The sequence below is a fragment of the Pyrus communis genome, chromosome 4, assembly GCF_041283825.1.
Source record: "Pyrus communis isolate YQ-2024b chromosome 4, ASM4128382v1, whole genome shotgun sequence".
In the NCBI taxonomy this organism is placed as follows: domain Eukaryota; kingdom Viridiplantae; phylum Streptophyta; class Magnoliopsida; order Rosales; family Rosaceae; genus Pyrus; species Pyrus communis.
In genome coordinates, this window is record NC_142568.1 from 2,803,931 (window position 1) to 2,816,799 (window position 12,869).

Consider the following 12,869-nt stretch of genomic DNA (forward strand, 5'->3'; position numbering starts at 1 on the left):
TGATAATGAAATTGCACGTGACATTGCACATAATCCGGTACAACATGATAGAACAAAACATGTTGAAGTTGATCAGTTCTTCATCAAAGAAAAATTAGAAGGGAAAATAATTGAGCTACCGAAAATAAGAACAGAGGATCAATTGGCAAATATCCTCATGAAAGCTGTTTCAAGTCATAAGTTTTATGTTTCTTACACAAGTTGGGCATGAGTAACATATATGCACCAACTTGAGGGGGAGTGTTGACTTTGTATTTTAGGTAGGATTCCTAATTGATATCAATTCCATGTAATCTCGTGTAATTAGTTTTCTTCCTATTACATTAGGGTTGTACACCTTGTATAAATACCTCTCATTGAGAAGAATAAAATCATCATTCAAAGCATTCTCTTCTAGAATAACCTAGTTCATAAAAGAGCCTATTTTCCAATATGAAGTTAAGTGGATTATGTAACACCACTGACCATCATTTGGTTCCAACTCCAATGTCTTCTTGAAGCTTTCAACTGCAGTGTTGATGTCATTGAGTGTCATATAGGTCTGCAGCCAGCAAGATGCAGAGAAGTTAGATCATAAACAGCAACCAGAAGGTTTTATGAATTCTTGCCAATTAAAGATTATTACCTGCCTTGGCGAAACAAAGCCTTCACATTATCTTCCCAATCATGCAAAGCAAAGTCTGTCCAATCGCACAAAGCCTTCACCTATTTGTGCCAAATGTCAAACAGAAAGAAATCATAAACACAATATGTGACAATATTAAAAAGATTGATAGGTTAGCACACTTAAGTCTAAAACCTATCATGATATTGCAAAGTTTTGTAACCTGTTCGTAATGGTAGTAGAAAAGGGTTGAGTAGTGTTTCCTCAGCACAAACAAAGCGCTTGTTGTTGTTGGGAAGAACATGAAAACACCTCCCACTTCCCTCAATTTCTTCTCTACAACTACCTACACACATTATATATGTAATTAAGTACATATGATTTCTTTTATCTTTTATTTTAAAATTAAAAAAATTAAAAATTCATTTTTAATTTAGTGAAATGAAGAACTACAAATAAAATAGATAGCCAAACCTTTCAAAGCCACCTCTCCTTATTACCTCCACATACATATGCTTCCCTCTTGAATTCACGTATACAAACAGCAATTTATACAAAATCAAAGACCCATACTTTTATAATTACACTAAAAGTTTAAAACCACCTTTAAATATTCTATAAAAAAAATAAAAAATAAATCTTAGAAATGCATATCAGTCGAAGGTCTCAAGTTCTCAGAGCGGGGAATTACTTATTAGAACAGTTAATTCTATGGTCCTTTTGAATGAATCAAGCATGCCATTTGAAAACCAATGTAACTTTTGTCCATATTACCTAAACCATTGAACCAAAACAGGACAATTTCACTGCAAAAATCCCATTTTTCCAACTTTTGAATGAATCAAGCATGGCATTTCAAGACTTCGTATAAAAGATTATATAAACCAACTAAAGATCCCATTTTTTCCTACTTTTGAATGAATCAAGCATGCCATTTCAAAACCAATATAACTATAGTCCTAAAAACAAATTCACAAAACACACACACAGGGACAGACACCAACTAAATTGCAATTTCAAAACAAAAGTAACTTTTGTTCTTAAAACCAAGAACCACATATGCATACCAAAATCATAAACCTTATTTTCCAGACATAGAGGTCAAAATCTAAATGAAAGAAAGTCTACCTTCTCAAGGTGTAATTCTTCACTTGGTATTGCACCCTCCCAAATCCTCTGCACATCGTACATTGCAATGCCTGCCAACCATTGTAAGTTCCACAGTTCCTGCACTTCAAGACTGTAGTTAAGAAATCATACAACTTCAATAAACTATGAACCTAGTAATGTCATCAAGTTCACCAAGAAAAAAATTCACATCTAAAATTTTCTTACACCTAATTTCGCAGCTTGGAGAGCAACCATAAATAGTACCATGATTTTGGAAATTTACACATAAAACGTTCTAAATTTTTGTGTGCAAATTACTTCTGAATGATAGAGAATGGTGCCTAGCACAATAAAAGCAGTATACTACAAAAACATAGAAAGGCAGCACCTTTACACAATAATACATATAATTTTCATTTTCTATAGTTTTAGCATGTATTTTTTGTTAGATGATCAATCTACACACACACACGCATATGTACATGAATATATACAACATAGAAAATAAACATAACTAAAGACAAGGACCACCATCAAAATTTAACGGATAACGAAATTACCTTTGATATATCACCTTCTTTCCCATCTCTAATACAGTCATGAGTCCCTAAAGTAGCAACTGCCTGAAACATGAAGAAAACCAGAGCAGAATACCCCACTCAGTATTATGAAAAAACCAAATCAATCAAAATCCAATTAATCTTACTCTATAACCCAGAAAAAAAAATATGACAAATATAAATGTGGCAAATCAAAAGGTAGACGTACTGGAAGGTGTCGAATTCTTCTTCACAGATCCCTCAATCCACTGATATCATCGATGTTCTTCAAAGTAGGAGCTGAGTCGAAAAATGACCACATATAAGTGGATTTTGATTGATTTGTGAAGAAGAATTCCATAGATGGCACAGATATCATCGCTGTTCTCAATTTTCACATAAACATAACTAATAACCACATATAAGTAGGAAGACGACTAAAAGATCAGATTTTTATCATGTTACGAATGAACTGAATAAAACCCATTATTTTTTAGATAAATATTGACCACACAAAGTAAAAAAAACAAAAAAAAAAAAAATGTTTGAAGGATTTAGAGACATTTTGGTTTTGGAGTGTGAAAGGGGTGAAAAGAAATCCCTGGAAATCAGCCTTCTTGCATACTTCTCCTTTACTCTTTCTCCCTAAACCCGTCCCATTCCCAGACAAAAATCTTCGAAAATCCTCTCCCCTACCCCCCCCCCTTCACTATTTCGGTTTATACCCACCCTTTGTGCAAATCTTATATACCCACCCTCTGTCACTCTGCGAATTGCCCTCAACCTACTCTGATTGAGACCAACGGAATAACCCCCTCCTAAGCGTGAATTACATGAATGCTCTCCGGAACTAAGAAGGGAAAATGGTAATTTCCCTACCCCCACTCCCGAATCGAAGATCCGCACGAAATCTCTCTCTCACTCTCTCTGTGTGGCAAGCAACATGGTTGTCCCTCTCCATCTGATCTAGAATCCCCTAACGATCAATCCCAATCCGTCCCAAAATTAAGATGACAAAAGTGCCCTGCGGCCCTTCAATCTCAGCTGCGTGATCCTAACCCGAGATAGATATTTCCTTCATTTTAACGCCCTAAGGGCCGGGCTCATTAAGAATGCAAGAAAGGTCATCAAACACATGATGGGCGGCCCAAAACAAAGTAACCATACTAACCCACCCAGCCCCAGTTTGATGCAGTGGCGTAAATAAAGTAAAATCAAGTGGCAAACAATTGACTGTAGCTAAGCTACAGTCAATTCACTCCTCAACTTTAGAATAGATAATGACATGCAACGCTACGTCTTTTTTCATCTCCGTCTTTTAATTTGGTCAAAACAAAAACTTGGATGAATCATGGCTTGTTTATACGAATTAAGAGTGAGTTTCTATACGTTAAATGGGGATCAATGTAGTTTCAAGTTGCAATGCAAAGAGTTGAAGGATTCTGGTGATCAAGTTGGACGTGGATAAATTGCAAAAGAAAGTTATTTGCGTTACATGTTCATATCATGCATCATTATTCTTTGTAGAAAATCGTAGGTACATTACCTAAGAGTCTACGACATAGGTCATAGCCCGAATGAAAAAGTGAGCCTTAACATATGGGCTTCGACAAGACCAAATTTTAATCTTCCGGAGTGTCAAAGATGACAGCTATAGGGGTAGTAACATTATGCTTATCAGAAAACCATCTCAAGTATCCCTGACCATATGGTACACCATCTTTCCCAGCACCGTCTTGTGCGATAAAATCGACACGGTATGTAATCTCCTGGTTAACCTTTGTGAATGTAAGAACTTGCGGATTCACACTCATCCCCATTTGGTGTGGTACGAAAAGATCCAAGTTGTAAGTTGAAGTAGCCGGGCCAACGTTCTTCACAGTCCTTGTATAGTACTGGGACTGAGTCTGATTGGGACCTGCTTTAATAGAAAATGAAGGGTAATTGAGTTGTGCTTCTAGTATTACTCCAACTTCCGAGCATTTAACAGTTTGTTGGGTGATGATCTTAATCGCTGTTTCATTGTAATTCAAACCGCACAAGTAAGGAAAGTAATCCTCTGGTTTTATGTCGAAGATGAGCCCTGGGTCATTTGCCTTTGCAGGGTTGACATGGCCAGCACCAATTGCAAAGACGTCCACGGGGAAAAGCCCTTGGTCAATGATGGGCTTGCCTGCAAGGTTTAGTACATCAGCGGTTGTCATGATGGCAGATTTAATAGCAGCTGGAGACCAGTCAGGGTGTGATTTCTTGATCAAAGCCGCAATGCCGCTTAGGTGAGGAGTTGCCATTGAGGTGCCTGAAATTATGTTAAATGTTGCCTTAGGATTAGGAAGTGTGGCATTGTCCACTGATTCAGGCCATGCTGCTAGGATGTCAACGCCAGGTCCAATGATGTCAGGTTTCAAAATTCCAGGGCTTGATCTGCTTGGTCCTCGTGAAGAAAAGTGAGCGACCTTAGGAGCAAGTGCATCTCCGATTATACTGCCATCGGTGTTGAGCTGCTCATCTTCCGATTTAAGTATTCTATCAGTGGTACTTGCTCCAACTGTGAGAATCCATGGGGCCTCATTCGACAAAGATTTATAGCGATTTCCTGCTCCGGAATTTCCAGCCGCACAGCTGAAAAATATTCCTTTTTTAATTGCTGCAAATGCACCGATTGCAATCACATCATCGTAGAAAGGAAGTGAGGGGCCTCCAAGTGAAAGGGAAAGCACGTCCAAGCCATCTTCAACAGCGACATCAAGACCAGCTAAGATATCGCCTTCGCTACAACCATCCTCATAACAGACTTTGTACATTGCCAAGTGAGCATAAGGTGCCATGCCAACAGCCGTACCATTGGCCTCTCCAAACACGCTGGCACCTTCCACAAAATTTCCAGCAGCGGTACTAGAAGTGTGGGTGCCATGGCCAACGAGATCAAATGGACTTCCTGTAATATTCCCTTCTTCTGCACCTACGAAATTTTGTGCACCAATGAGCTTGTTGTTGCACACTGTTCCATTGAAGTCGCACTTGCCCTTCCATTTAGTTGGAGGGAGGGATACTCCTTCGTCACTGAATGAAGGATGATCGGGTCCAATGCCTGTATCCAAGAGTCCTATTATTACACCATCACCGTAATTTGCTTGTTTCCATAGTCCATATCCTTGGTGTAACCCCAAGAAGTCAGGACTATGAGTAGTTAGCAAAGGAACCATTTTCTCAAGGTGAGCCGACAAAAACCCTTCTTTGTTTTCCATTGCTTTCACTTCCTCTGGTCTCAGTTTAGCTGCAAATCCAGTGACGGCACTGCGGTATGCATGAACGATCCTCTGCTGGTTTAAGTTCGTTGTAGTATCAGGCAAAAATGACTGGTACCAACTGTCTAGATCTGATTCTTCGGAAAATTTTGAGAAGGCCGGCTTTTCGAGAAAAACAATGTAAGTTTGGAGGGTATTTTGCTCCTCTTGTGCAACTGCCTTTGATAAGTAAAACATGATCAGAGTAAAACCAAGAAGATATATGACATGCATTGCTGCACCTTTCTTGTTCTCCATCTTTTAGTTTGGTTGAAGGAACTTGGAAGTGCTAGTCTACCATTTAAGTACGTATTTATATATTTGATAATTGTGATTAGTAGAGGCAAAAAATGTGCTGGACTTAGTAATGCTCGCAGGTGGTGGCGATAGAGCTTATGCGACTGTTCTTTCATAGTGCGTTGCCAACTGGTTTATCATTCTTGTTAAAACCCTAAGGATCCTTTCAATAATAATTTGGTAGATAAAAACATGATAACCTCGAACAATGAAAGTTGCAAATATTCATTCTTGAGAAGCATTCTAGCTGGTATAAATGTATTGTTTCCAAATATTAAATTCAAATCTGGTCGTTGATCACACACCATCTTTATCCTTCTACACAGCTTTGTTTATTTTTTGTCATTGGATTGAATGAATCATACTAAAAAAAATTAACAAAATTAAACAGAAGTGTGTAGGAAGTGAAAAAATATTTGGTCATTTGTCCCTATTTATATATTGAGTGGGTAATTACGTGTTTCATGGCGCCGTTTTCTCTCGTTTGCCAGGATTAACGATTAAGCAATGAAATCTTATTAACCAAGCATATAAAGTGGCGTCAAAGTCCACATAACCCTCTAAATTCGAGGTACATATATCAAAGGTAGGAGATAATATTTTTTTTAGGAGACGAGAATAGGATCAGAAATAAAGAAAAGTTTTTCTTTCTAATCCTATCATTTTGGGAGGGTTGAAATTGGTAATTTATTTCAGGAATTGTTATTAGCACTCTAAAAATCTCATTTGGCAATCCGAACTTTCTATAATTAGAAAGAAAAATACATGTGTGTGGAGTGTATAATGAGTTTTTTGAAGTGCTAATAACAGTTCCCTTTAACTTTCATACAATTTTGTAGGTCAAGATGGGTCGGCTCAATACCTAACCTGTAAGCCAAGCCATCATGGTTGGGCCATGATTCGACGAAACCGTACCCCGACTCACCCAACCCAATTAGTTTCGGTTTGAGTTGGACGAGTTTGCGAGTTGCATACGGACTATGAGTTTCGAAAATCTTCAGATTCTTAGAGCCAAAATGGTTGACGATGTAATTAGAAACTTTGATGAGATTAGCCGTGGATTGATTCAATGATATGGACAACTGATAACTCATTCCTCCCTCAGGTACACTACTACAAAATAGGGCTTTCATGACACTTAGTAAAATTTTTAATGACATTTTTTTATTAAAAATGTCATTATAATATTATTATGACACAACTTAAAGAAAAAAAAAAATAGGAACTAAAAAACAAATTATTGAAAAAGCTTATAAAAAAAAAAAAAAAAAAAAAAGACATGAGTGAAAAATAAACGTGGTGTTTATCGTTTTACCCGGTTATTTTCTCAAATCTCTGTTTCCTCAAACCCTAAAAGCTCAGTGCTCTTCTAATTCTTTCAAGTATGCTATCTTATTTCCAATCATATTTATCAATTTGACACACTCTTCGTGAAAGGATAAAAACCCAAATCAACATATTGTCAAATTATTCCATCCCATTATCGTCAAACCACCAGCCATCAATTCTTTTTTTTTTTCTTTTAATTTATTTGATTTTTTACCTTGAGATTTGTGGATGGAAGTGTGTGGTTCTGAAAACACGGAATTTGTTGTGATTCCTCTCCTTCTCTCCAGATGTTCAAAAAATTAATCTTGATTTAAGCTTATGTTTTCTCTTCGATCTAGTGGTTTTTGCCTTTTAAAGGTATGCGCTTTAACTTTTGTAAACTCTAATCTTTGTACATATATTTATTTGTGTTTGTACATATCTATGTATCAACGTATATACATTTTTGTGGTTGGATTATTAGATTATTATTAGTTAGGTTCTGATGTAGTGCTTGGAATTTTGCATTTACTAGCATCTCCACTTCTATAAGTTGTTTTATTTCTTTCCTAATTTTTTGTCAGATTGTTGCTATGTTAATTTTGGTTAGATTGTGAATTTTAATTTTGGGTTGTTTTGTGTGACTGTGAAGAGATAGAAAGGTGACCATGAGATAGGGGCATGGATTATGAACTGGAGAGAGAGAGAGAGAGAGAGAGAGAGAGATAACGACTGTTTAGTAGAAATTAATTTACACGGATAGTGGACAGAACATGTTACACTGATCGCATTTGAAAGGACCTTGAAGATAGTTTGCGTACCAAGCAGATAACTATGACCATGGCAAGTAAATTCTGTCATAGCTTCTTTGTTCTATTTAATTGTGGATTAAGCATTCTTCTTAAAATAACTATACTTTTGATTAAGCATCCTTCTTTGTTCCAACTTCTTTCTGGTCTAATGAGTAACCTATTTGATTGTATTTAACTCTATATATCACTCAACTATAAGTTTCTTCGACTTTGACATTTTTTTATTAGTCACTGCTGATAATTTATACAACATGGTTAGGCCTCATCACTAACATTGTTGAAAACTAGGTGTTCAGAATATTGTCTTAATCACTAATTATTTTCAATTAACATATGTGTATAAAATGGTAGGGGTTATATTTTAGTGAGTTCAAGAACTTGGACATGCACTACCTGCAATTAGGGATGCTGATAAGGGATACCTGCTTTTGCAATAAAGTCATCATTGACAATTATAAACTGTAAAAATTAATACTGAATTATGTATGATTGAAATTAGCTTTTGTCACGACACATTTCCTCTGGTTGTGATTTGTTGCAGTTCAAAGAAAAAGCTACATTCATTGAACATGAAATTGATGCATTAAGAATAGAGTGGGTTGAATTTATTGATGACTTCATCCCAATAGATAAAACATTAGACTAGCTAGTGTGTGAAATTTTAAATTAAGTGAACTTATAGTTTTATTTTAGTAGGGAAGATCTACACATTTTATTAAATGTGTTGAATGTGAGATTATCTTTTGTAATACTTTAGTAATGGATGAATTACAAATTTATGAGTCAATACTGGTTTATTTGAGGTAAGCATCCTGCTTTCTGGATGGATTATGTAGGTCTTGTTTTCAAATTAAATATACATTACATATGTCATCAAATATATTTCAGGACATGTATTGAACGGTTTATGACACACTTTGTGCGTCGTTGCTAATATTTAATGACGTTGCAAATGGTTTCAGTGCTATGGTACATCACAATATACAGATGTCATGTTTAATATACCATGATGCTCATTCCTCTGTTATGACGCATATTCCGCATCTCAAATTGAAATAAAAAATATCTCACATAAAAGTAATACACGACACTCTTTCAATGTCATAAAAAATATCTTTAATGACACCCACAAAGACGACGCTAAACCCTTGCATCATTAAACTTTTAACATGACCCATAAAATGCGTCATATATGTAAAAAATTGTAGTAGTGGTATCTTGAAAATTTTATATTACACTATGAAATATTGTAATATATAATTTTAATAATTGAATGAAAAATAGTATTAACCGTATTTTTTAGAAAGGTTATGTTGTTTAGGTGTATTCCCTTACTAAATGACGATGTATATACTTATAGATGAAAAGTTACATCTCTTTAATAAGTAGTAATTGGGTTTCTATATAAACCCATGAAACCATTGGTATTATATAATAGAAAATTAGAGTTAATATTTACTCTTGAGAAAGGGTTTCCCCACTTTGTTTCTCTCACTTTTCATTTGTCAAATTTCGAGTCGTGTCTTGAGAGTACGAAATTTATAAAGTTTGCCAGAGTCAAAAGATTAAAGTGCTTCGACTTCAGATTATAGATTGTTGAATCCTAAGAGACAGACGCCTATCGAACTTGACACACCCCGACCCGGGATGTTCACTAGGACTTCGAATCGAGCTATATTGGCCGACACCTAAAAGGTGACAAAGCCATAAAGTGTAGTGATATGGAAAATGTGAATAAATTTAAACCTAAAAGTGCCTAAATACAAAAGTGCACAGTGAGCGGGAATGAACCCATTTCACACGTGATGACAAAACATAAACTACAATACAGTAAGATAGGGTGAGAATTATACCATCGATGGTAATTGTCTACACCAAGATTTGCCAATAATCCTCGTTGGTGTGAAAACTCTGCTACTAGAACCTGGATGGGCAAAAACACAAGGATGAACGGGCCCTGGCAATGGCCCACTCTTGCTTTTGGGTGGACATTTCCCTATTCCTGACGAGCCTTCTCTTGAAATTGGGCCCATGACTATGTTGGGGTTCGATTCTTTTGGTCTAAATCCTTCTATTATGGGTCGGCCTCTGTGCCCTCGCAGAGGGTGTCCTCAAAAATGAATCTAGGCAGAGGAAAGTCTCCGTAGGAGTGCTAGGAAGCGGCAGCTCACACGGAGTTCCCAGAAGAATTTGGTTGTGGAATCTGCTAGCTCCAGACTCGCTTCCCCTAACCTAAGTCTATCTACCTGCTTGGAGTTAGGTGCTGGCGGGAAGGTGGGTGATAAGAGACTACGGACAGATGAGCTTCAAGCTAGAGATGAGGGTCCCCCTGTTTTCAAGAAAACATGCTCTAGTACATCGGTAGGGTTTGCCGGCGCGCATACCCCCCATTCACAATGAATGCTTTAAGTTGGAACTGCCGAGGTCTCGGGGACTCTCGTGCAGTTCAAGCCCTGTTGGAAATCATCCAACGTTAGCGTCCCCGATTGGTTTTCCTCCGCGAAACCAAAGGTAGTGTAAAAGCGATGTACAAGATAAGGAATTTGGAGTTTAATCAGAGTTTTATTGTTTCGAGTAATGGGCGCTCTGGTGGGTGGTGTTTACTTTGGGCTGATGACTTGGAGTTGGACGTGAAGTCGTCTTCCATGAATCACATTAATTCGCTGTGTAAAGAAGCATGTACTGAGTAGTGGTGGAGACTTGCTAAATTTTATGGGCACCTAGCGACGGCGAATTGACACTTATCATTGACAATTATATAATACTCACGTGTTATCTTTGAAGAAAATATATGTATCTAATATCCAACATACCTTCATACCTTCATACTGCATATACTCCATATTATATATTATATGAACAAAAGTGCTCTTGTTCTGTCATTCAAACTGAAAAACATCTCCCGCGTAATCATGTATTAATATTTTTCTTATCACTTTATCACTTTTCACTACTACACTGAAATTTTAGTAACATTGGAATTATGATGCATCATCATTTGAAATCATCCCTATTATCATATTAGGTATAAGCCATACTATAATAAGGTTTTCTTAATTGATTTTCGGATTGCCCCCACCAGAAGAAATTTCTAGCTCTGTCCCTGCAAATATCCTGTTGTCTTTCTTTGATATATTATCAAGCTCTCGCTTCTTTCCCTTCTTTTTCACTCACAATTTACAAGTCTATTGTTAGTTCCTTAAGAGAAACACGAATAGATAGAGTGTATCGTGATTATCTCGAAGAAACGATATTATCTACATTAAGGAGATGTGGAAGTAGGCTAAATCTCACAATGAGCTAGCACGGGTGGGCATAAAAACCGTAGAACCGCGAAACCGAATCGAACCTCGACAAAATAAACCGTAAAAAATTGGGTTGATCGAAAAAAGTCAACGTAGGTTCAAGAATGAAACCGAACTGTTCATACTGATTTGGTTCCAATTTTCATGTTGATAGAACCACTTAGAACTGAACTGAATCGTGAATATAAATAATTAATTAAATTTAATAATTGTATATAGATGTCACTAAGGCCTTGTTTGATACGCCGTATATAACACCATATAGGACTATTAATACGAAATCAAGTATTTGGTGTTCTAATGTATTAAATAGTACCGAAGTAATTATCCGGCTCCACCAATTTAGTACGCTTTACGCCCGGTTAATTGCGTATTATTAGTTCGACTCCCTCCCTCCCTTTACCCGCACCCTCTTCCTCTTCGGTTGTGTCGAAGACTAGAAGGTGCCTCAGCCAGACCATCCGGGCCACAGTCATGGACCTCGGCAGTTAACCGGCCCCAATCTGATGGTGGTGGGTTGACGTTGGTTTCTCTCGGTTCACTTCGGAGCTCTCTTCGATTTGCAGCATCCATGAAGTTCTCCGTCCTACTAATAGTTTTAACGCACTAGACCCTATGTTCGAGCAACAGTTCTTGACAGGGATTTTCAATTTGATAGAAACCCAGTTTGCGGACTGTTCATTTTTGTCAACCATGAAGCAAATGGTTTCAGCAGAGCCCAGTACGAATTTTACGACCCCTTTCCCCCTTTTTTGTTTTCTAATAGTAATTAAGTTTCCTTATTTCTGGGTAATTTGGGATTCGTTTCAGATGTATAGAGGGGGAAGATTTGCTTGAACTGGTAAGGAAAAGGGAGTGAGGGTGTCTGGGGGCGGTGCGGTGGAGAAGATCTAGGGAAGAAAGGATTTTTTATTTTTTATTTTTTTATAATTTGGTTTAAATAAAGGACAAATAGAAATTGCAATATCAAAGTTCAAAATGACAAACAAGATTATTTTTATTTTATTTTTTAATTTGATGCATTTGGTGGTTGTGAATTTTTGTAAAAACAAAAAAAAAAATCATTTTTTTCGTTAGTCATCAAATTTTTTTTGTAAAAATAATATAATCTGATCTCTTATCTGGTACGGTACCAAACACGTTATGAATAATACAGTCATTAGTATGATATTGCATCAAACGCTTGATTAATTTAGTAAGTACAGTCCGATGGCAGATTATCATATCCGATTGAAATAGTCAGTACAGTTTGAGTTGTCAAATAATGCCTAAATGAGTAGTGAAAACCAAACTGGTTTCACCTAATGCAACTGCATGGGAGCATTTAAGTCTTTCACTTGCATGGTTCACCTCTTAAGATAAGCACATATTTGGAAGAAAAATAAAATAAAATGTCATTTTCTATCATAGATCTCCAAATTTGATATTCAAGTTTCAATTTCATATTTTCCTTGGATAGAATGATCTTAAAGTGTTCAGTTACATCCTTTTTTTTCTTTCCCTTTTCCTTGGGCATTTTTTTAATCTCTTGATGAGTTTCTTTTAGGCTTGAATTATTGTATTTGTACCAACACTTATTGCACAGCGGATGTATTGTATTATGAATG

General features: G+C 36.6%; 1 protein-coding gene and 1 pseudogene across 11 annotated transcripts; both read right to left on the minus strand.

Moving 5' to 3' along the window:
- Window positions 1-142: 142 nt before the first annotated feature.
- Window positions 143-3,270, minus strand: LOC137723227 (uncharacterized). Of its 11 annotated transcripts, XM_088692288.1 has the most exons (7): window positions 2,816-3,270; window positions 2,483-2,553; window positions 2,275-2,337; window positions 1,733-1,844; window positions 828-950; window positions 628-705; window positions 143-544 (listed from the first exon to the last, which is right to left on the minus strand). In XM_088692288.1, exons 3-7 carry the CDS (start codon window positions 2,313-2,315, stop codon window positions 404-406), a joined length of 495 nt encoding a protein of 164 aa, XP_088548414.1. In that variant the 5' UTR covers window positions 2,316-2,337; window positions 2,483-2,553; window positions 2,816-3,270; the 3' UTR covers window positions 143-403. The 11 variants fall into 11 exon arrangements, with proteins under 11 accessions (XP_088548414.1, XP_088548415.1, XP_088548420.1 ...); XM_088692289.1 differs by lacking the exon at window positions 2,483-2,553; XM_088692294.1 differs by lacking the exon at window positions 2,483-2,553 and having other exon boundaries at window positions 1,733-1,836; window positions 2,816-2,971.
- Window positions 3,271-3,875: 605 nt separating this feature from the next.
- LOC137722244 (subtilisin-like protease 3 pseudogene) lies at window positions 3,876-5,798 on the minus strand (annotated as a pseudogene).
- Between the last annotated feature and the right edge of the window lie 7,071 nt (window positions 5,799-12,869).